At 39.1% G+C, this 25152-nt stretch overlaps 1 protein-coding gene and 1 pseudogene across 2 annotated transcripts; both read right to left on the reverse strand.

Annotated features, from left to right (window-relative positions):
- Positions 1-606: 606 nt before the first annotated feature.
- On the reverse strand, positions 607-10166 carry LOC140240118 (uncharacterized). Of its 2 annotated transcripts, XM_072319926.1 has the most exons (4): positions 10098-10166; positions 2765-2913; positions 1594-1727; positions 607-824 (listed from the first exon to the last, which is right to left on the reverse strand). In XM_072319926.1, the coding sequence occupies exons 2-4, from the start codon at positions 2841-2843 to the stop codon at positions 693-695; spliced, it is 345 nt and encodes a 114-aa protein (XP_072176027.1). In that variant the 5' UTR covers positions 2844-2913; positions 10098-10166; the 3' UTR covers positions 607-692. The 2 variants fall into 2 exon arrangements, with proteins under 2 accessions (XP_072176027.1, XP_072176028.1); XM_072319927.1 differs by lacking the exon at positions 10098-10166 and having other exon boundaries at positions 2765-2936.
- Positions 10167-14960: 4794 nt separating this feature from the next.
- LOC140240232 (uncharacterized) lies at positions 14961-24241 on the reverse strand (annotated as a pseudogene).
- Positions 24242-25152: the final 911 nt, after the last annotated feature.

The raw sequence follows: 25152 nt of genomic DNA on the forward strand, positions 1-25152 counted from the left end.
GTGACCTTTGACCCTTGATCTTTGATTTCATGTCCCAAAACATCCACAGAGAAGCAATGTCAGGCACACATGTACATTGTATATGCATTACGTTTCATGAAGGTACAGTGAACCATTTCAAAGATATGAAGAAAAATGTGAAATTTTAGCACTGTCACTCGACCTTTGACTTTTGACCTTTGAAATTACGTTGTTACTCCAACAAAGCATAGAATAAAAACGAATCAACCAAATATTATGATCTTGGTGTCATTTTCTTTTGCATCATATCACACTATTTAATCTAGGCAACACAAAAAGGGCTTCTACAATAAGGCCACCAAAATCGACCATCCCTCCTTATTATGGCCAGCTCATATAAACCTGGACAATCCCAAAGAAAATTTCCACATGCCACAATCCACAAAATCAACTATATCTTCAGAAATAGATATGTGTTACAAAGACAGATCAATATACGATGTTACTGTTCAATGAACATTTCAATTCAGCGCCCTAGCTGGTGTACAGTGGAGCCCTTACGGCTTTACTCTTGCTCAACGAAGTTATTAAGCAATACAACAGAGGATGTTGGTGGACCATCACCCATTCCCAGCCCATACACATACTTTTGCAAATATATGTATGACTCCACTGCCAACAGTAGTTGATGTCCAACACATAAGAAAGTTTGAAACATACATCTACTGCTTTCAGCAGAGATGTGCAAGGGATCGCATCTCCTTCAACAGCAACGAATGCCTGCTCCGGATTCTTTCTCTCCCCGAAGACCAGGACATGAGGTTCTCGTTTCCCTTCCAAATACATAGGCAGGTTTGTCCCATCTATATGTAAAAAAGCAAATAAAGAAATTTCTCTAATAGCTTTAATAAGAGATTAACAGACAGATAAAAGACAAATATTCAAAATTTTGATCCACAACCAAGGCATAAAAGAGAAGTGCTTTTGAATAATCTAACCAATATAAAAACACAAACATCAATCAGTGTATCAAACATGAATTCTGTTGTTACCATCATAAACATTGGGAGATTCATTCATTTTCTGAATTTGGAAAAAAAAATATTGCCAATGGAAGCCCCCTTCATCTACATGATTTTGCCATGCCACTTTTATATCATTTTTTTTTTTTTTTTACATTTCCTTCTGCACACCTCCATCTTCAGCCCTTCACCAGTTTATGGTTTTAATTTACTTGATCTTGCCTTACAATATATCAAGCAGACAGTGAGATAATTCCAGCTGCAGTAAACTATGGACATACGAAGCACAATTTATTATGGTGACTGTTATTGTTATTATCATTAGCAGTAGCACTAGTGGTAGTACTGTTATTAGTATTCTTATCATTATCATTAATAGAAATTCCATCGATTACTTACTAAATGAACAGGAATCAGCAAGCATTTTCAGAGCAATTTGACTATATGGTGAATTAAAGGATAACTAAATGTCAAAGGATAAAAGGAATGTGTTCACTTGACTGGATATAGATATCAAGTGACAAATATTTCATAGCATGTCAACTGACCCATTCACACAACACAGGGTATTGCACTATTTTCAGTGTTAGATCCCTATTTCTATCATCACCTTCTCGACATTGATGAATGCAGGCATGCTCTCTTCCATAGTTGCACGCTGTACACTTCTCTGCCCCTGTTTCTTCACCCCAGCTGGAAACAACAGAGGAAGAACCTGTAGAGCCAGGTTGCTCTTCTCATCATCTAAGGAGAACACAAACATTAGCAAACAAGTTCATGAAATGTGACACGTGGAGTTTTATTATCTTTTTAATACTTTCTGTAAAAATTCAAATGACAAAGAAGATACACATTTCAATTCCAATCATCCCTTATAAAGGTTGCATTCTCTAGAGGGTTGCATTTTTTCTCAATCTATTACCAAAATTAGTATTATTTCATTTATTCATATCAGAGTTTTTAATTTTAAATCTTTATCAAGACTCAGAAAAAGATTCATATTTTTCAAGGATTTCAAAAGATCAATAGATTATGTATCAAATTAAAGAACATTCAATGGTCTTTTAACCTGGTATTTGAAACAAAGAGAAACTTAATGCATGAGTGAACACATTCATTTTTCTCTTCTAATGGATCCACCCCCCCCCCCCCCCGTCAAAAAAAAAAAAAAAAAAAAAAACTACTACAGATGAATCCTCGACTGCACAGGGTCAAAATTTATGTCTCCACCTTTGCCAGATCAGGAATATGACAGTGTCAATTTGAAATGTATTACACAAAGTGGAAAATAAAATCTACTTAAATGACGTTGCGTCAGGCCCATTTCATATTGATCTAATGGTTCTCAACTCTTAACCTAATTAAGCCCGGACTATTTTGGCGGGGCAGCAGCTCGGGAAGAGTGTGATGTGAATAACAAGTGTGTTATGCAAATAATGGCTGCCGGCCAGATCAAATAATGTCAACGGTGGGCGAGGTCAAAGGTCACTGACATTACGTTTGCACGTAAACCATGCAGATTCCCCATCTATAGGCCAATGTTGTGATCCCAACTCTAATATGATCGTTGTCCCTCTCATATGCAAGTATGATTCATGTTTGATCCACCAAATAAATAGTTAGCACAAGTGTCCTTTTCACATATATAAACGCAATGACCTTGACCTTTAAAATTGTGACCCCAATATCTGCTTAGATCATTGTCCCTCCTATATAATGCATACACGAGTCAAATGGTTAAGTTCCCGTGAGAATTGTGCTGTTTTCATGTAATGTGATACCTGAATGTGGATCTTCGACATTGAGAATCTTCTTCCACTGCACTTGTTTTTCTGCATATTCCAGAACTCTTGCTGACATTTTCGGCCATTTTTCGAAGAGGGCATCTGCAGAGTTCACTTTCGAAAAGTATCCGAAAGCCTTGATCAACCTGTGATATATAAAAGCAGAAGTTAACATGTAGGCACTTTCATTATAAAATTAACAAACCCCAATCATAACTTATGCATCATCAAAAATGGGATTTCATGATTAATTATTGAAAGATATTGAAAATTTCATGGTAAGAGCAAAGGGAAAACATATAGGATGTTCAAAATAAGACATTTTGGGATCAAAAGTCAAATTTATCCATTTATAAGATGTTACCACCTTATCCTACCTCATTCTCAATTACATAATCCTCTGGAAATTCATTTTTGAAAATGTATATCTTTAGGGATAGAATTGAAATATTTTAAGTTATGACCACTTTGATCCTGATAGGTGCACAATATTTAGGTGTCCTAAAGGATACTTTTTTGTTTAACTTAAAAACTAGAAATGTCGCTATGCCACTGGTATGCCTCCGCCATATCACATTATTCTCCTAATGGGTACAGTACATATTGCCAGTGTGAGACCATAATATAACATGACTGGCACATAATCATTTTCTGGGGATTATACACCCAGTTCCCCATGACAGTACTTAGAGCCACATCAGTTTGTCGAATTTCCCTTTAGATATGTCACTGTCATTAGACTTTTAATTCTAGACTTAATTATAGTACATACACAGCCCTGTCACTCAACCGGCTCCCCACGGCGTCTAGTCGGGCTATTCTAGACTAAGTCTAAAACTATTTTACACGCAAGTGCGCGCTTGCATAGTGATTGAGTGTGGACCTATTTCACGATAATGCCTCTAGAGCTTCTCACTATTTAGGGGTTCTACATGAAGGCTAGACCTTTTGTCTGGAACTGGTGGTCTATAGTTTCTACGGTAGACCTATAGATCCGAGGTCTAGGCTACCATTGTACCAAGCGCAAGTGTCAGATCTAGACCAAATGAGAAGAGGACTGAAAGGGCTTAGACTAGCAAAAATGAATACGTTGTTGTTAGAAGATCTAGACTAGATGTTCAATTACCAAGTATCTATAGATCTATATTGTATTTGACTATATTTCTAGCTTATCGTATCAGGAAAAGATCAAGCAACTAAGACTAGAGTCTACATGTAACTGCTAGATTCTAGTAGGACGGTACTTTACGTGTACGCAAGTGCACGCGTGCGAAGAAGTGAATGAGGACCTATTTCACAATAATGCCTCTAGACCTAGTATGGTAGGGGTCCAACCCACCGGCCGGGTCCATAACGACCGACCGCGCATTATAATGGCATTGCGCGTACAGAAAGAAAAAGTACGCATGGGACTACGCGCAACGGTGTTCGATTCTTCACTGGGCTACGCTACCGAGTAAAATGTGGCGAAAACAACTAAGTATTCCCTCTAAATTACCGAAATTTAGCAAAATCGAATAAGGTTTATCGTGTAACTACATATAACTAGGCCTACCTTTGCTGACTCGTTGTTAGATGTAGAGTATCCTTCCGTAATAAATTTGACGATTTTGACCGCAAAATTGTCACCGCCGCTGGTACGATCGTGCACACACGTTACACATACACATGACATAAACATTTTGTCGCCCGCTTGCGCTACGACCGTACGAGTTGATGCAGAAACGAGAAATGAATACCGTGAAAAAACAAACCGACTCATCTAATTTATTTCAATTACGATGAAAAGTTTCCTAATGAAAATCAAGTCAAATTCATCAAACAGTCCTTCAAAAGTAATATCGAAGGATTCAAAATATATTCAAATATTATTGGGGGAAAAAAATACGACTAGAAAAAAACAGCAGCTTGTCGAAAAAACGCGTTTAAGTACGCTTTATACGTATTGTCAATAGAGGGCGGGGTGGTCGGTCGATATGAGCCCGGCAACTGAGTGCGGAAAAAATGACACCCCACGCGTTCGAAGCCGCCATCTAGAGCGCGTACCTCAGATCGCATTTTCAGTGCGCGCTTGTGAATCCGGAGTATTTTCTCCACACGTGAGTAAAATTTCAGGCAAATTGTGAGATTTTTCACATTTCTATTGATAGAAAAACGTTAGGTGTCCGATATTATGCCCTTATAAAAAAGTACCATGGTTTTACCATAGTACTTTTACAATGGTAATACCATAGTATTACCATAGGATGGTAAATTGACAGATGAAGGCAGTACATTTACCATGGATTTACCATGGTAAAAATACCATGGTAATACCATAGTATTACCATGGTTTTACCATAGTACTTTTACAATGGTAATACCATAGTATTACCATAGGATGGTAAATTGACAGATGAAGGCAGTACATTTACCATGGATTTACCATGGTAAAAAATACCATGGTAATACCATAGTATTACCATGGTTGTACCACGGTAGTACCATTCATTACCATGGTACTTCCATGCCATGAGTACCATTCTTTCATGGTAGCACTTCCACGGTAGTACCACGGTAGTACCACGGTAGTACCACGGTACTACCACGGTACATCCACGGTAGTACCACGGTACATCCACGGTACTACCGCAGTACTTCCACGGTACTACCACGGTAGTACCACGGTACTTCCACAGTAGTACCACGGTACATCTCACGGTACTACCACGGTACTACCACGGTACATCCAGACGGTAGTACCACGGTTCTTCCATGGTGGTACCACGGTCCTTCCATGCTAGTACTAAAGTACCACAGTACTTCAAGTATCACATAGTATCACATCATCCACAGAACTACACTAGTGTATAACTGTACTAGCACAAAATAATACTTTAAGTTCAACCCACTCACCTCATATCTTATCATATATGCTTTGCATGGCTAATTGTGGTAGCTTGAATGAAATGCTCATTATAAGCAATAATCTATGCCATTGCACGTCTGCATGACCTTGTGGAGATCATTATGAAGTAATATGATTTAGTGGGTTTGGTGCTGTTGTATTTCGATGTACTATGAGATACCTAGCAAGTATTAAATGAGTGTGTGATGTCAGATGAAACGTAACCAAAAGTATTGATCACTGACTTCAATAAATTCACACACACACACACCATTCACATGAATGTTTTCTCAGTGCAGCTCAAAGTAAAAAAAAAAAAAAAAACAACTAAAATCCAAGGACACCACATGCCCATTCACCCCACACTTTTGATCACGGGATTCACAGGTAGATTTCTAGGCTTTACACTAAATGTTACACCACGCAAACGAAGGCTTTGGTACTGGTCGGTATACTGTTCAAGATATCTGGCTTAAACCATTTTTATTTATGAGGCATCAGCCATCAAAAATAAATCCAGAGAAAACACAGCGTGTCTACAGAGTTCTTAAATTGTGGTTGACAAGTAAGCTGTGGCTCTGTTTATATAGCGGAAGGCCGCCGCTTAACCTTAAAACTGGTTGACAAGTATACAGCTGTGGCACTGTTTATATAGCGGAAGGCCGCCGCTTAAACTGTAACATTAACGTACATATGTTCTAATCACAATGGCCGACAAAACTGAGACTAAAACAGTATAGACTAACGTTAGATAGCCTATCTTTATACCAGGATACAGACTGTAGGCCCTACACTACAGTACGCACGTTAACCAGCAGGGACTGTTACTTGGTATAGTAGTACAGCTTAACTACAGGCACTGTTTATATAGCGGGAGGCCGCCGCTGTTTACAAACATGGATTGTAGTACATGGTTGTACCAAGTAGGATCTATAAATCTAAGACCTAATAATAAAAGCTACCTGCTAGGATAGTCCAGCACTAGCGCGGTAGTCGATATGTCGGTAGCAGTCCCGTCGACAGTTAGATCTGACAGTAACACAGCCGCAGGCGCTAGAAATCATCCGTAAAATCTTGGAAGAAAACTCTGGCCGCTGACGATGAAACTAGGAGGGTGGTATTCACTGTTCACTGATGTTCACTGCCGTGCTGGGCGCCCGCGTCGTCGAAAGAAACAGCTTGAAACCAAGAAGGGACCCTGCTGTGCACGAGTACTGCAATGATGGCAGGTTCAGACGTCAGTGTAGGGACCAATGCGAGGTTAGCTCCCTACGCCACGGAGATAGCCTAGCCTGATGTGATACTGCATACTACTGTCAATGTCCAATCAGAAGTCTACGCAGTGCGTAGGCTAGGGGCAATTGGTAGGGCGATGTACGACTGATAAAAAACCTTGGTAGATTCTAGCAGTAATCTAGCGTCACAGGAGTGCCTGCTATTCCGGGGTTGGAATTATCCAAAAATAATGCTCAGTCCAAAATATGAATCCACCACCAGAATCAGTATAGGCCTATAGGCAACTGTGCAGAACACAACTGAGGTCTACGTAGACCGATCGAGTAGGTGACCTACAGTGAAGTAGCTAATCTCAAAGTCATTAAAAAAATCATCACTGACAGTATCGTGTGCCCGAGTCACAAGCACGTGCCAGATCTATTAAAGCAGAATAGAGACGCACTGGTGATCACTCTATGAAAGTTGCAGCAGGACTGACTAAATTTTGGGGCCTGCATGTGCATGTACCCTGCAAGCGCAAGCGCAGCTCTCAATGGCCACAAAGGCAAAACTATTTTGATTGGCTAAAGAATACTGAATATATTACGTAACTTAAAATGATTGGCTGTCATAAAGATAATTATTCATTATTACCTCATTTGCATAAAAACCAGACATCACATGACATTGCAGACAGGAAGTGACCTGGGCATCCAGGGTACGTCTAGCCTGCAATGCCTGTACAATGTATACACACAAATAAGCATCCATCTACAGTAGATGTTGAAAAGCTATGTACACTTGTAACTGTGTATGTGTGTGTTAGAAAAAACCTACAGCAGTGTATATACATATGCACACTGCATATCACACTGTATATTACAACTACAACAAAAAATATGCACTGTATGCATATCCTCTTCATGCATTATCATAATAGATACTAGTAGACAAATGTTGAGCTACTACAACCTTAAATCATGCATTCATCAACCTCATGCAGGTCCACTCATTAGGATTCTTTGAGGAAAACTGGCATTTCGAACTTAATTCTTTTCTTAATGTAAATTGCACAAAGGAGATTGGCGAATGAGGTGGATGAAAGCACTGTACGATAAGATATGATGGTTTCACCAACATCACACCATGAGCCGTTTCAAAATCAACACAGACAGCAACAGTCCTTAGGAATCTGCAAAATAATCCACAAACCCCCCAAAAAAAGTAATTTTCTGTTTTTAATAAAGACTTACTTTAACGTTGTAATACAACTGCAGAAAAACAAGATTTGATATTTTGAATTATTTCATGACAAATAGAACACAGTGAATACTTTGGTGGCACTTGGCAGTTGGCACATGATACTGGTGTTTCATTTAGCACACAAAGTTACAATACTCATGGTAATTCCCGTAATCCTGGCCTTAAAATTACACACACACATACATATTAAGAAAAGTGCATTTCAATTATGCAACTGTATCTAAGCAACAAATAACAAGACTCTAGTGGGTCTTGTACTCATACATTTCACTCAAAGGGGAAAACTTGATTTCACGCATCCAACCCAGTTGATAAAGTACAGTAAACCTTGCCTAAGTCAAATCGAAAGGGACTTGAAGAAATCCTTCGAGTTGCGCGCATTTCAACTATTTGAAGTAAAACAGGGTCTGACACAATCACTTGCACACTTTCCCGGGGCTAGTAAAATCTTATATCGGGCAAGTGAACAAATTAAAATGAAGAAATTCACTTACCCATAGGCAAGTAAAATGTAATAAAAAAATGAGGAAAAATGTGGAAATCTTTAGGCTGTTTAATGCCTAATTCATAGTTTTTGCAAACTACAGAATCACTTGCATAACAATATTCCAATGCTATGAAAGGCCAAGCTTAAGTGATTAGATTATTAAAGAGGAAATTATCATTTTCAATGTTTTTGACTTTCTTGGGGCAATTGTACAGTCAACTTTGCAAGATTATGGTAGCAGTACCATATGCCAGTCAAACAAGTACCATAAGGTACCATGAAAGTACCATAGAGAACTGTGAAAGTACCACAAAGTGCAATGAAAATGTCCAAGAGTACCATGGAGTACTATGAAAGTATCACAGAGAACCATGAAAGTACTATGGAGAACCAGGAAAGTATCACGTGTGAGGATGGCACTCTGTTCAGTATAACATCAACCATATAATAAATATTGTAATTTCATTGTAATACCGTAACATCTATGGTACATTCATGGTAGTACTATGGTACATTATGGTACTTCTATATTTTCAAATAGTACTTTCCTATTCCGTACGGTACTTCTGTGGTAGTACTATGGTAGTACTATGGTACAAATGAATTTACCATGGTTACTATGGTAATACCATGGTAATACCATAGTAATACCATGGTACTTAATGGTACTTTTTTACAAGGGTGAACACCCAACCATACTTTACCTACATCCTTATACTATAGATCTACTAGAGTTCTTCTACATGAAGGCTAGACCTTTTGTCTGGTACTACTGCCACTGGTACTGGTAGATAGGTCTACACTACACAGTACAGAGACTCGATAGATAGATCACCGGTCTATAGGCTACCATTGTACCAAGTGCAGTTAGAACTAGGTGCCAAATAGATCTTGGACCGAAGGAAAGAGGACGGGTGGGGACTGACAGGGTTGAGCCAAAATGAATTAAGCCCCCTAAAATGACGGAGATCGGCTCGTTCGCCTGTGACTCGCGAGTGCGCGGTTGTTTGTGAATTCATTCGAAAAGTGAACCTTCTGCTAGATAATTGAAAGGTGGTGAAGTGCGGTAAATCTGATTACATCACCGTAATCGTCTCTAACCAAATCAGTAAAGACCTCCCAATATTGTAACAGCATATCTTACAATTGCTTGAAACCATATTTGTCACAAAGCCGATTTTGGGGGGATTTTATATTTTTTTTTTTTTTTTTGGCAATGTTCACCGATGTTTACGCTGCTAATCATTGCCGCCCAACAACGCAACGGTTCATGCAGCACGTTTTACACATTTAGGCTAGGCGCGAACAATTTGAGGCAACTTGATAGGCCCAAGGCAGCAGCAGCTCTCCCCCGAGCTCGCCCAATTTTAGCGAATTATCTTTTTAGATAATACTGAATCAATACCTACTATGAAGCTGTACACTACAAACTTCTAAACACGATATAAAATATGCTACAAAATAAATACAGCACTTACCCTCAAAATTTTGATAAATTTGTCGAGGCCCCACTCAGAAAGCTTGTCATCCACAAACTCCATTTTGATCAAGTACGTACGTACGTACGTGGCGCTTGGTAGGGTAGCTAGATGCGTTCCATATACGCTCAGCATACACTCCTCACGGATCGTGCGATCGAGTACGCTTGAAATTGCTCTCTGCCTGCGCCGCCATCTAGCTCTTTGCGTGCAGCGCGCAGACAAGAGCCAATCACGTTTCAAAGAAGTGTTGACAAGACGGTTCTAGCTAAAGCGTAAAAACGATTGACTCGATTGTAGTCAAATTTGCTTGAAAGTTGATAGAATTCTAGTCAAAATAACTAGAATTTAGTTGAAAAAATATGAACCAAATATCTAGTCACAAAATGACTAGATATTTTTAAGAGTGTACTAGATTTTTTTTAAACAAAAACATGTAAACACATAAAAACCACTGTAACACCAGTTGGCGTGATCTCCTATTGAAGCTGGACGGGTGTTCTGTCATCGAGATTAACGCCAGCAGTATCAAATGAACACCATATACGGTGTCATTATCAGCTGATTATTGAATTAATGCCATCGCAGTGCCTAAACTATCACCAGCTACAGTGTCAAATTAACACCAAGAAGTGCCTGTGAGCACTTTTCAACACCATCACAATACATTTTCTCATGTACACCTCTGGGTGTGGTCCTCTATATTGACATTTGATAGGTGTTACACTGAACAAACATGGTGTTAAATCTAACACCGATATTTCTATACAGTGCGCTGTCCCGGGAACACTAAAGCTATAGTTTTAGGGCCAACACATTCTATGATTTTTTTTTCTCTTTTATCTTTCTATAGGGGAATTGCTTTAAAAATGTTAGTTTCGCTTTTATGAAGGTCTGCAATATAGTAGGGCCTATCACAATTATTAGAATAGCCAAAATTTCAATGTTTCGAATTTAAATGGTTTATCAAGCCACCACCAAATACGAAAAATGTCCATCATTGCATATAGGTCTATAACGAACATTTCTTTTGAAGAGGTATCAATTTCAAGCCAGTAAGATTTTTTTTTTTTTTTAATCAATACACAACTTCAAAGCGGTCATCAAAATACGTTTGCCTTTATTTCTCATGAAAGTAAATATTTGCCAATATCTTGCTACTATCTTCATAAAAAATATGCCCTTGGACTCCAAACCTTCTTGTTCTTGCAGCTCGGCTGGCTGACCTTCCTCTTCGCCTCCGATCCAGTGGGAATCTACATGAAATAGTAACAATAAAGTTTAAACATAATTACACTGAATACATGATATGACATACATGATATATAGACACGTGTTTTAGTTGAAGGTATATGACTACAGGCAGGAAAAGGCGACACGGCTAATTGGCGGAGTCTGCTCTGTTGAACTGTTATACTGCTGTATTAGCGTTATAGTCATAACTTTTGTCAGTGAAATTGTAATTCTTTTACCTCTTCGTCATTTCCTCCGCTTCCCTCATGAAACAGGGCGATATATTCATATCGCACTGTTTTGGTTATACGCTTAGTGGAGTCTCCTTCGAAGACCTGAAATACCAAATGTATAATATTTCCGATAGAGGGTACATTACTTGGATATAACGTAACCACAAGCAATACAATTTGGTTTAATACGAATGTTCTTCTTTGGGATCATAACTACTTGCTGACAACTATAGCAAAACAAAATGAAGTTTCAATTGGCGATGTTCGAGTTCTCAACGTTCTATACCATTGTGACAGCAAACTTCTTTAAAAATCACATTAAACGCCCACCACTCCTGTAACTGAGGCATTGGGCAATTTGTTGTTTTGACATTGCCTCATCTAGATAAGGTACTCGCACATTGTTCCATTATTGTATAAATCACTATCATTAGCTATCATAAGATATTGCGCGATTTTTTCGATATCTTCCGCATGTGTTCCATTGATTACACTTCGGGAAGAGGAACAAGCTGGGCTTTTATTGTTTGATGATGGAAGGAAAATCAAAATTAATGAACACTTGCGATGTTGTACTAGTATGTACACATTTTAAGTTTTACTTTGTTGTATGATTGCGATTAAAGATCACATTAGAAAAAAAGGAATGTTACATGTGACTTCATAGACCATACCTTTACTGATCCTCAGAAAGGGTCGTTTTCTTCAACCTCAAGAGGAATCTCCTCTTTGTTCCCCTCGACGGACAAGATGCAGATTTTGTCTCCTCGCGGGAGAAATTTCGGATGAGGAATTACGGGGCTCCAGCAATCCTGTCGGATTGCTGAGCTCAGGTGTCTTCTCAACTCCGTATCCCGCACATCTGTTTGTTTGTTTTTTGTTTTGTTTTTTGCACTGTGGAGTTTTGGTCCTTTCGGTAGCCGTACCATCTAAGTGGAAAAGTTTTTGGTATTAATGATTAAAATCATATCCATAAATATACAGTAGACATTCCAAAAATTAAACTAGCACTTCCATGCACCACGCAATTAAATTCTTCCCGTCAACACCCCAGCGAAAAATACCTTAGCTCGTCGGCAGGGAGCATGGCTACGAAGAAAATATTCTTGTTATTATCTTTCTATATCTCCTCATTGGTATAAGCTCACATCCTCATGCATTAGCTTCACGGCCAATCAACCGAGACGTGTCTAATGCCATACTATAAACTTAAAACAAAAATTAGGGTCTAATAAGTGAACACCTTGGCTCCATTTTTGAAAAGATTTTAAGATATTACCTCTTCCTGGAAGGGCAACTTTATGTAGCAACATCCAATCAGGAAGCCGGATTCTAGTCGTTACCATGACAACTGCCATTCCAGGAGGAGATGTCATCATGTGCAACTAAAATTATCGAATCAGTTACCTACACTGTATTCGGTTAAAGGCTATACTGCCATCTATAAAACCAAAAAAAAAAAAAAAAAAAAATCCCAATCCAAATTTATGAAGAATCCATTCCTCTTGCGCTTTTATGCTGTAATTGCAGTCGGCAATGTTCGCAAAACTTTACTGTTATACTGGTAAGTGTTTATTTGCCATTTTCTTCTCTTTTGTCTTGTCTGAGCATAGGCCTACACTCTAAAAAAGGTATAGTCAAATATGACTGATATCTAGTCAAATCTGACTAGGCAAAAGGGTCAGCTGGGTGCAACTGATAATCAGTCATTTTGACTATATATTTCTAGTTATATTTATTTGACTAGATAATCAGTTAAAAAATCTTACTGGATTTCTAGTAATTTTCACTATTTTTGCAAGTCAGTTTTGACTATTTATATAGTTATCACACTTTCACTGATATTTCAGTCATTTCACCATTCATTTCTAGTCACTTTTCACTCTTTTTATCAGTCAGTATTGACAATTAAATATAGTCATTCCACTTTCACTGATATTCTCGTAGATTTTCACCATTCATAGTCACAGCATACACTTCCATTCTTTCATGCACCTCCTTGGCCTTTGGTGTTCGTTGCTGCAAGCAAACATCAAGTCAAATCATAACAAATTGCAATAGCAAACCATCTTACATTCAAGGCAACATGCAAATATAGACTTTGCATTTGATTTAATAGTCTAATCACGAAACATTTTAATCAAAGTATTTTGAGAACATTTCATTTACATATATGACATGAGCGTCAATCCATGAAACAACATGAAATATTAAAAATTATCATTTTCAACTCCCTTAACCCTAAAAATACAGGGCTATTTTAACCCCCCCCCCCCCCCAGTCTTTTTAGGGTTAAACCTAATAGGCCGGGCTTGAGATCTTGGCTGTCGAAAAATTGGCACGCATGTCGCCCGTGACATTATCTACTATATTGTGTAGTTGCTTTTTCGAAAAATTCTATAATTTCATTATGCATGGAATCAGACTTTTTGGTCCAAATCAATAATGAAGGTCAAAAACAGTTATGATGTTCATTATAAACCTGCTTTTGGCTGGTACCATTGTAAAGCCAGATATTTTTTTCACAGGAATTTTTTAGATTTGATTTGGTAACATTTTGAGATATTAACATTTTTCTGCGCATTTGTGCAGATTCTTCCATTCGTTTTATACACAAAAGAGGTTTAAACCATGAGGTGGTTTAAACCTCCTTACGCGTATGAAAAATAAGTGTAAATAAGCGCACCAACCCATGCGCGCGCTTAAAGAAAACACATTATTGGAACGAATTCTGTGTGCGCGTATGCTTAAAAACCTCTTTTGTGAATTCGGGCCATAGCGTTGGTCATTGCTGACATCGTATTCATGCAAAACAGAGTACAATGAAAGAAAACATATATTTATGAGATGAAAGTCATTGACAATCTAGTTGTATATGCTACTGTATGTACCTAACGCTAAGAAACCACACTTTTGTTATATTCATTTATCAAATTCTTCTTAGTGACCCTGTTTTTGAAAAACAATTTTTTTTAAATGGGAATGCGAGAAATCCCATTTGTGAAAAATTCTGTTATTCCTATACATGTAGCCTGTTGTCATTGTTCAGACCATTTTCAAACAAAGAATTCTTGGACTGTTATTATGTAACAGTTTTTTGAATAGCCTGTACTAAGGTATGAATATCATATAATAAGGTTTTTGTGATGTTTTTATCATTTAGATTACTTGTACATTATGAATTTCTTTCAAGTAACAGTATGATCTTCTTACCAGTTTCTATGTTAAATGATGAAAGTGGCACAAACAGGATTTTGCATCACACATAACATAGTATAACTATAACCATGTATAAAGATCATCTGGACAAATTATTTTGCGCTTACTTTTTAAAGGAATTTGATTGGTCCGCATTTTTTGTCGCCTTGCGACATGTCGCCTTGCGACAAAAAAAAGGTCACTTGCCTCTGTAACATTGTCTGAACAAGGCTTTAAAGGTAGTAGCCCACATTTGCAAAATATGTCAAAACAAGCTGTATAGTTGGCATGGAGTTTGGGTATGATTACAGTAAACATGTACAAAATAGCATTTCAATCTGCCTCTTACTTTGGTAAAAACATATGAAAATGTAACATGATGTTTCTTCAGATTACCTCTTGTTCAACAGTAACTCAAGAGTGCGAAGCGGCGGAGCTCAAGATCCAATCCAGGGACGACTCATAAAACAGCACGTTTGTCTTTCTTAATCGATATAAAATAGGAGGAATTCGATTTCTGACTTACATGACTTCTAGACTTCTTTAGAAATACGTTCAGGCACTTGAAATTGTCATTCGAAGGTGTCTTCGATGGGAAAAACAGTGATGTCGCATTGTTGATTTGACAATTCGCAGAAAACTGCGCAGCACTACTATGAGCATACTATGAGGCGCCGTTTGTAAAACAATTATATAGATAAATTATATGTTATATAATCATATGAGCTCCGCGTTCAACAGTAATTTTGCACCATTCGTAAAAGCATCGGGACGACAGGTTTAGAAATTGATTCTAAAACCCTGGTTCTCTCTCTCTAGAATTGAATATCATTGAAAAAAGGCGACAGGTGAATTATGATATTTTGAACTTGTCTTTCAAAGTCATAAAGGACCTATTTCATCCCGCTTCGAGTTTTGTGGGTTTGCAAATATGGGCTACTACCTTTAACATTTCCTAGGACTCTATGATGAAAAATTAGAAATGTAAGCCCTAAGGGAAATGGTACTGGATGGGGTTGTGGTCTTGCAGTTGGGTTTTCCACCATCCATCTTATAAATGACTTTCTGCAGAAAGTCATAAGTGTTGGCTGCCTCCCAAGGATAATCTACCCAGAGAACGAAGATGACCTTGAAACAAAGGTCCACTCCTTGGATGAGGGACATTGCCTCCAATGCAACACCATCACAAATGACAAACACTTGCGCCGGCTTGAGGATGTCTCCAAGGGCGAGCACAAAATGGTTGCTTCTGCTTGCAGTTTTCGAGGTAGTCTGGAAGGTTTGTTCCTACCTGAAGAAAGAGAAAATTATGGTGCTCTATCACTTTTTAGATCACATTATTACAATTACGAATTCTTATGACATGAAGAAACAGTGGAGAGTGTTTGACAAATGCAATATGAAATGTTATTTATTTTTCTTTTCGTTTTGTACATGTCATCTCAAGACATGTGTAAATCAATGTTGCTAAAATAATTTGAAGGTATTAAAAGAAAACAAATTTCCATTCATTTGTTTGTTGGCAATGAGGCATGGGACAAAGTATAGTAAAATCTCGATTAGAGGCGCATAATTGCTCTTTTTAAAGAGTTCCATAAAAACAAAGTGGGGGTAAATATTAATAATATCTGTCTTGGTAAAAACAGCGCAATATCTCTTCAAAGTATATGAAGAGTTTGTTCGTAAAACGGGTTAGATCCACTTTTGTGACTTCAGAGAAAAACGCATTTGTTTGCCAGATTTTGTACAGGCTTCTATGGAAAAGTGAAATTAGGAAGTGCATTTCTTCATAAGTGCTCTGAAAATTTAGCTTAATACTTTTGTTCAAAAGACAGGCACAGTTGAACAATGTTCTTATATCAATAACTCAATTTTCCTAAAAATTGGATCTAACCCCTTTTGCAAACTATGGGGTGTTGCAAGAAGGTTGCAATCAATTGCAAATAATTGTTAATTTTGAAACAACCATGCTGATTGGCTCAGGGTCTGCCCTTTTAAGAAGACATGCATGCAGCAATGATTTTGATTGGCCAGTAACAATCAGTTGCAACTTGCAATCGATTGCAACTTTCTTGCAACACCCCATAAGTCTTCATATATAAATGAATTATAGTATCAATAATCCCAGAAATATAAAGAGTGCAATCCTTCAAGTCAGTTCGCACCTCTGTTTGAGATTTTACAGAAGGGACATTTCCAACAACACAGTAAAAAATGCATATTTTGTCATCTTTTTTATTTCATGATTATGTCACGAAAAAGAACATGATATATGCTAGCTAAAGCAAACTGAAAATGAACCACAGAGAATGAACTGTTTAAGTGAAATAATTGATGCTCATCAGTAAATGAATAATAAGGACAATTTAAAGGTATATAGGAATACATGTACTTGCGGTATAAAATAAATTTCACAGAACCTTAATTTAATGCATGATACACATTAGATGTGCTGGAAATAGTAGAACATTTGTCATATAACAATGATCCAAAAAATCATTTTGATATAGAACTAACACAGAACTGCATATATGGGACAGTGTTAATCTGACTTTTTGACGTTGGGTGATGTCAAAAAGTATCAAGCATGTTTTAACCTATGATTCTAAAAATATTCAGTACATTTGTGTTGAAATGTTTCCATACAACAGTGCAAATGTGAAGTACTCTTGGCTGAAAATATAGGCCTATTAAACTTAAGCAAAATTTTCCACCATTGACCAGTACTCCATGTTACCTTTAAAGTTGAAAAATTAACATGCTTAGACTATGTCCGAGGCTGAGTGATTTGCATTTCATTAAATTGATTTTCTTACTGGGCCGATGTCGATGAAGGCTTTGGACGCCTCTGCCCTGCTGCATCTCATGCTGCGCTTCCCCACCTTCTTCATTCCTGGAGGCACGATGTGTGGAAGTGCAAGAAGTGCCATGGTCTCCACTTCTGCTGCAGGACACGCACTGGCAGAAGATGCTGCACAATTAGGAAGAAAACAAATTGAATAAGATTAGGGAGAATTCCCCAAACCACATTAGGTGAATGACAACTTAAGAATTATCCCATGCCCCGTTTTATTTCACCAAGACCAATGGTCGAGGTGAAATAAAACGGAACATGGGATGATTCTGAATTCGGAGTGACCATAGTTTAGCAAAGGGAATGACAAATGGTTTGCTAATTATCATAGTATGGAAATAAAGTACTTTATAAAATGATTTCATGATCCTACACAAAATTTTGATTTGGAAGAAAATGAACTGGAATTAATTTCGAGTAGATGGACCATTGCCATATAACCAACAACTTCATGGTTTGGCATGATGACTTATCATTTCAAATTACAATTAGCTCATTTCTTTTCAAGACCCCCAATGATGTTTTGCAAACAAGCAACATTACCATTGAAATCTATATTGTAGTTAGAATATACTAAATTAATATTCTCTAATTGACCTTTCTCTTTGCTCCTCCTGGAAATCTCTCTTTCCCCATTCCAAATATCATTTCTCTATTTGCATCATTCCAACTTCAATGTTGTAAACGTTTCGTTATTCAATTAAAATGTGTTGGTTTTTAAAAAAATATTCTTACGGAGATGCGGAACAGTCAAAGCTTCCTGCCATGTCGGGTTATTGAGGTCTGCATACAGTTCAGTACCAGGGGAGCTATTTTTGGCCACTCTGAGAACAGCTTATCTGCAACCTCTGGATAAAGAATCCTGAAGTCCTGCTGAATCTGGAATAAATGAAAAAATGTTACTAGTATAAATCTATTTTCAGTTTGAAAGGGAAAAAGCAATATGGGTAATTCCACAGAAAAGTGGACACTTTACCAAAACTTTAATCTTTGAATAGGCTACATGTAACATATACATGTATCATTTCAAAGAGGAGCTTCTGGTTTCTAGGGAAAAACTTAAAAAAAAAAATCGGCCTCCATCTCTTGCAGTTGCACTAGAGTGATCTTGCTAAAGTTAATGTTCACATGTACTACATGTCGATGGGCAATATCAGGTGAAAACAGCTTAAAGAGATAGGTCAGTAGTGGGGCAGAACGCCCCATACATATCCCACATTTGCATATTATAAAAAACATCAAAACAATTAAAAAGTCTAGTCAGTGGATCTGGTGGATCTAACCACCTGGAAGTGGTATGCATGGTTAGAAGAGATTAGTAAAAAATGCTATTTAGTGGTTGTTAGGGCAAGTTAAAATGAAAAAAAAAAATTGAATGTCATGTACAACCTTATGCCATGGTCACTACTCACACCTTTGTGAAAAGTCACCACGTATGAGCCAAGTATAAGAGACAAATCACATGAATTAAAGAAACCAAAACAAATTACAAGGCATTTAGCGAGAGCCTTTTTTTTTTTTAATGCCCCGAAATTCCTTTTGATGTCCTCAGTCTAATGAGGATGGATTTTAATAGCTGAGAGATACGAAGTTTGGACATAGCTCACAGATACAGTACGGGCCGATTATACACAAACACACACACGCACGTGCACACGGGCGGGCACACACACAGAGTACAGTACAATGCAAGGTCCACAAACACAGATAGATCGGCCTATTAAATAGCCTAATGTTTGGTCTAGCCTAGGCTAGGCTAGGCTTAAGTTAAGCCTAGATTATTACTACGTACTAGCGGCTATAGCCCGCTTTAGTCTGGATTAAGTTGGGCTTAGGCCGTACGGCGTAGCGTAGCCTGGGTTAGCCCGAGACTCCGACTCCGAGTCTGAGTGATAGTAGGCCTACCAATACATGAGTAATGGAGTTTAATTGGCGCTAGACGGCAGCCCGCTAGTGCGTGCAGTTTCGCACCGATTCAAAAACGTTTAGACCTCACATTCACACAAAAGGTACAGTGGGTCTTAAAGCTACGCACCATACAAATAACATACACGCGCAATGCGACGCGTTCAAATCAGGGTACACACGCGATACACACAGACAGTAAATTTCAATATCAAGATTTGCATGACTCAAATGCATAGGCATTCTGCGTAGCTTTACGCCTTTAGGACCCCTTCATTTTTCAGAACAAAATTTGACACCGGCATTAATATTGACCTGAAAATAAGAGTTATTAACATTCAACTCTATCAACTTTGGAATATGTAGAATCAAGATATAAAAATGAAACTGCACAAGCCAATGATTTCCGTGATTTTTCTAGCTGCTGAAAACAAAGTGCGTAGCTTTCGGTCCCGCCATCAATTCATACAGTCAGTGTCACACTCCTGACATGTCATGCCATCATTCACGGTCACTTCCGACCACATGCAGGTGCAAAACTGCACTACACCGTAGACCTAATGCAGTTTCAACTTGCCCTTGAAAATGTCTATCAACTCCTCCATCCCCCATTCCAGCAGTCTTTGCCTCACGAAATCATCCATCGCCGAACGAAAAATGAAACGGCTTATTCTAGCCCAAGCCCAGCTAGCTAGCTAGCAGCGCACACAGCTAGTGATCAACATAACTTTTACTCGAACCATCGCGCGGATCGGCCAATAGGCGACCGCGCTTGTTCCCAGTAAGCGCATCAAAGGAAACCCGTCAAACGTAACTATTGCACTTAGTTATTCATCGATGACAGATATTATAGTAAAAGGGAGCAAAGTAACTGATAATTGACTGATTTTCAGGTCAATTTTACTTGACTGGGAAATCTAGTTAATTATTTGACTAGACTGTTTTTAGAGTGTACAAGGTACATATCTAGGTCTATCTTCGTTTTTTGAAGCGCAATGAACACCGAAAAGTAGACATGTGCGCTACACAAGTAGTCACTATATGCGTGTTATTTTTAATGAAATGGTGACTGCCCCTAACATAATCTACAGTTGAGCGTGGTGTCTACTGTACTGTCTCATCCTGCATTATGTCATACATAAATTGTTTTCTGTTGGAAGCGTGCCAAGGGCAATGTTTAGAATGATTTCCGCTCGCGTGCCACAATGAAAAAGTCTTGTACATACAGTGAACATCCATCATTCATCATTCTACTCTGCGAAACTGAACAGTGTGCATGTGCAATGTACTACTACATACTACGTTGTTGCATTACTAGTAACAACCAAGTACAGTAACAACTTTGAAACTGTTTACAATGGAATGGTGCGTGCGTGTCAAACGTACTTACATACATGTGTACGTATGTCACGTGTGATTGGGAGCTACTGCTAGCTATTATATCCCTCATGTAAAGTTTCTTGACCTAGGATTACACAGAGCACGAACATGGTGTAGTTTTACTAGCTAGCTACGAGCAGCTGGATGCGGTGCAATTGGTTACAAGCCAGCGTGATAAAGTACTTTTGGGAATCCACGATCTGCACCCATCGTGATCGTGTGATCGATATCTACATTTCTCACTTAAGAATGTACGCAGTGCGCGCAGTAGCGATACTTTTGAGCGACAGTCCTCTGGCTTGTAGCCAGCTAGCAGCGCGGTGCGCGCGCGACGGCAGTTATACAGAAATCTGTGATGCGATGGCGCATGGCGTGTGTGTAACATTGTGATCAATGCAGTTCAGCTCAATTGACAAAGTGACTGCTTCAAGTAACGGAGGAATGATCACAGGAGAAGGACACCATATCAGGTACGAATTAGGAATAAACTAAAACCGATTTTGAAGATGATCTGGGTAACGAAGCCGCTTTAGGCCTACTTCTAACGTAGTCCTGGACCTCCTCGATCTTTCTTTTTTTTTTTTTTTTTTTTTTTTTTTTTTTTTACTGTGCACGTTTTCTCCAGCCCCTTTTCGACTTCCTTTTCAGTCAACCAAATGCCCCCCACAGGTCTTTCTTACTTCTTCATATATTTGTTCTCTCTTTACCCGATCCCTTTCTTCTTTATCCAGTCGACTTTTCTTTTTTTCCCGAAGACGCCTTTCCCGTTCTTCCCACAGAGTTGCCGCTCGTTTCGCGTATTGTTGTCGCTGTTTATGTTTGATTTTCCTCGCCATCTCCAGTACCACCTCCCTGCGCTCCGGATTCAACTTTTCCAACCATTTTCCAGTTCTGTTCTTACTGTACATTATAATACTTTCAAGGGCGAAGGTCGTTGCACCACAGAGTTGCCGCATGAGTCTATCCAAAAGACCGAAATCGCGTTCCACGGATACGTTGGTTTTGGGTACACATCTGATGTCTTCTCCTTTGTCCTGATTTTCTCCCGAAATGTGTCCCTCTAACATTCTACTAGCCAACATAGAAAAACTACTGAACAGTAATTCTAACAGTTGCTTTGTCACGTCGTCTGTGTTTTCTTTTTGCAATAAGGATCTACACACGTTGTCATTTTTTACTGTGATATCATCAAAAACACAAGTGCCATTCATTACTTCAGACGAGTCCTCAGCCCACATTTCGAATTTCTTGGCCATATCCTTGTACCTTTTGTCCATGCTGGACATTGGGTCTTTATTTTCCAGTACTTGCCACAGAGGGTCTGTCCACGAATTTATCAACCAATCCTAATGCCTTACAGGCCGCTTTGTATTGTGGTATCTGGAGGTCCGCATGCACTGCTTTCATTAATAGATTGTCATCTTTGTGGTGTTCGAAAAAATCAACTAAATCATCGTGAAGAAAAAATACCCCCGCCCCATTGTGAAATAAAATGTTGAATCGATTTCCCTTAAAAGGAGCTAATGGAACCGAATATTCGCCGTGGTGCTTATCCCTCAGAAATGTCCTGAAATGAACTGGTTTGCCCGACTTTTCACACCCCCCGTCCTGTATTGATTTACAAACTGTCCTGATGAGACGTTCGGTCCCCCCCCCCCTCATTTAACTTAGATGAAAACCCAATTGCCCGTGCCCCTACAGACCCCTCCCCAAAGATCATCTTTTCCCACGCCTTCATGGTTTGCCCTGCTTGCTCTGCTAATCCCACAATGAAATGAAGCCCGCAAAAGAAATTGTTCATGTTAGCTGTCTTTTCTTTTTGAACGTCGGAAAATTGCCCCCAACCCCGAACAAATGTGGGTAATACTTCCCTTCTATAAGACTGCAGTAATTCAGTGAATTTCTTTTGGACAATATGTCTGTCGCTCATTGTGTTCTTTATCTTTGCAATTATTTCCTTTTCCCTCCCATCTCCCCCGAAAGCGTCACAGACATCCTTTAGTACTATCTTCATTGCTTCTAGAGTCTCCGCTGTTCCCCCAACAACTTCCCTTATCCCCATTACTAAACACTCCCCATCCCCCGTGTGAACATCGAATGCTTCGAAGTGGTGCCCCTCCCTGGTTGTCCCGTCGCCCCCAAGGGTTAGTCTCGACCCGGAGTCCCCTAATAGCGTATCGGCTACTTGGATTTGACGGAGTGTGCGAACTTCAGTGACGATATCCCCCGCGAAGTCTTTTTTGGGTAATTCACTTGGCTGAAATTTTGCCAATCCCTCCAAAACTACTCGTGTTACGTGCTCGGCGTTTCTGTAACTTACACCCCAGTTACAGGTTAATTCCCTGTATACTTTCCTTACATCCTCATTGTATCTTGCCCCATCCTTCACGTCAACTGTCACATCTTCTCCACTGTACTTCTGAACAGTCTTCTTCAATTTGCTAACCTGTTTTTTGAGGTTTTTGTTTTCCCTTTTGAGTTTCTTAAGAATACTAATCCTCCCTTTCATGTACACCATCTTACACTGTCGTCTCTTCCTCTTCATCTTATCCACACTTTTCAATATTGTCTTTTCTTTGACACATTTTCGAAGTTCACAGAGTTCCTTTTCATACTTTGTTATCTTTCTCCTCTTTACTTCGAACTCTCTTGTCGTCTTTAAAATCCTGAGTTTTCTCGCTTCTAACATTTTCTTCTTTCTCTGATTTTGTTTCTTCAGATTTTTGTTCTGCACAAGTGATTTAGCCAAGTTCATCTTACATTCATGTAATTTCTCATTGACTTTCTTGAGTCTGTCTTTAAAGACTACGACCTCTTTCTTGTAACGATCTACGCACTTGTCTTGTTGTTTCTTAAACCTACATCTACAGTCCGTTTGATGTGATTTTGTCTTGTGAATTCTTTCAACCTTCTTCACACATGGTTTCTTGGGTTGTCGAACAGTACAATCATCAATGATGAACACATTCCCCAGAAATTTCTCCCTTTTCATCCTCTTCGATTTTGTTTTCCTCATTTTTTCGCTTTCTCCCATGATTTGTTTGATCTTCTTGTTCAGTCTGCTACGACTCATGTTACACTCAACATCAAAAAAAAAATACCCTAATCAATGACTTGAAATGCTCTGTAGAAAGATCCCGCTTCCTCCCCCATACGTACAACTCGAGAACAACACCGTTTGTGAGAGATTCCCATCCCTTCTTCTCATCATCATATTCCCCTCCCAACACCGCCTGCACATCCCCCTCCGTTATTCCAATCTTGGAACATGACTCTCCAACCTCCACAACGTTACGATAAAACATGCCAACCACGTTCTCACCTTTCCCTGTACGACACATTTTCCCCGTCTTCTTCTTTAAATTACCTAGATGGATTTGACTTTCGGTGTTACAGGTAACTCCTCCCACCTCCCTGACATATGCACGCAGGCATTGTTCGGTAAATTCTGTTGTTGGGAGGATTACTTCATCATCTTCACAAGACCTCCGCTGCCTCTCGACGCGACGTAGTTTTCATAGTGATTGAAAAACGCATCGATGTCACTGTACGTAACATTGTGCTGAGCGCTCCTCTCGAAACTTGACAGAAAATCACTTACCAGATCTTCGCTTTCGAAATCTTGAGTTTGATGCATGGTGTCGGTTTAATCGATACTACGGAGAGTCAGCGGAGGCCTTGTCGTCACGAATGAATTTTACAGTGGAATAGCTTAAAAAGTGGAATTCTCGAGAGACAAGACACAAGTTACAGAAGACACAACGCACTCAATAGCTTGTAATGTCGATCCGCGCTGAAAAGCGCGTATAATACTTGCCGTTTACGTACATTATGCATTATACATCGATCACTCGCTGCCGGGTATATGCCCGGGCGTGCAGCGCGCGCCGACGCCGGGCTGAACGTCGTACTCATTACTATGCGTGCAAAACAAACGCATGAGCTAGAGAATCTGGCACGTACATTATAGTACTGTATGTACTTGAACTCACGTGCGCACCCGCAAAGTGCAAACTTTCGCGCCAGGTCAGTCATGTGACCACCTACGCGATCATGTGACTGTCTGGGACTTCGCATAAGTGCGCGCTGTAACCATATGAGGCGTGGCGTGTAACCAAGTGTCAAAGGCTTTAGGCCCCACCTCGCTTTGTTCGCTGATGCCGTTGCTATGCTGACAGTAGTATCTTAATCGCCATTTCGCGGGTTCATCCTCTTGAATAAGCGAAAAACTGACGTCATTTTCGGATTCAGC

The sequence above is a fragment of the Diadema setosum genome, chromosome 16, assembly GCF_964275005.1.
Source record: "Diadema setosum chromosome 16, eeDiaSeto1, whole genome shotgun sequence".
NCBI classification, from domain to species: domain Eukaryota; kingdom Metazoa; phylum Echinodermata; class Echinoidea; order Diadematoida; family Diadematidae; genus Diadema; species Diadema setosum.

What these genes read in the sequence shown, in the direction of transcription:
- LOC140240118 (XM_072319926.1), bottom strand. Translation starts at nt 2,843, where the DNA reads ATGTCAGCAAGAGTTCTGGAATATGCAGAAAAACAAGTGCAGTGGAAG. An exon ending in TGTCGAAGATCCACATTCAG is followed by an intron (nt 1,728 to 2,764) that starts GTATCACATTAC and finishes TGTTCTCCTTAG; the next exon opens with ATGATGAGAAGAGCAACCTG. An exon ending in CATTCATCAATGTCGAGAAG is followed by an intron (nt 825 to 1,593) that starts GTGATGATAGAA and finishes TTTTACATATAG; the next exon opens with ATGGGACAAACCTGCCTATG.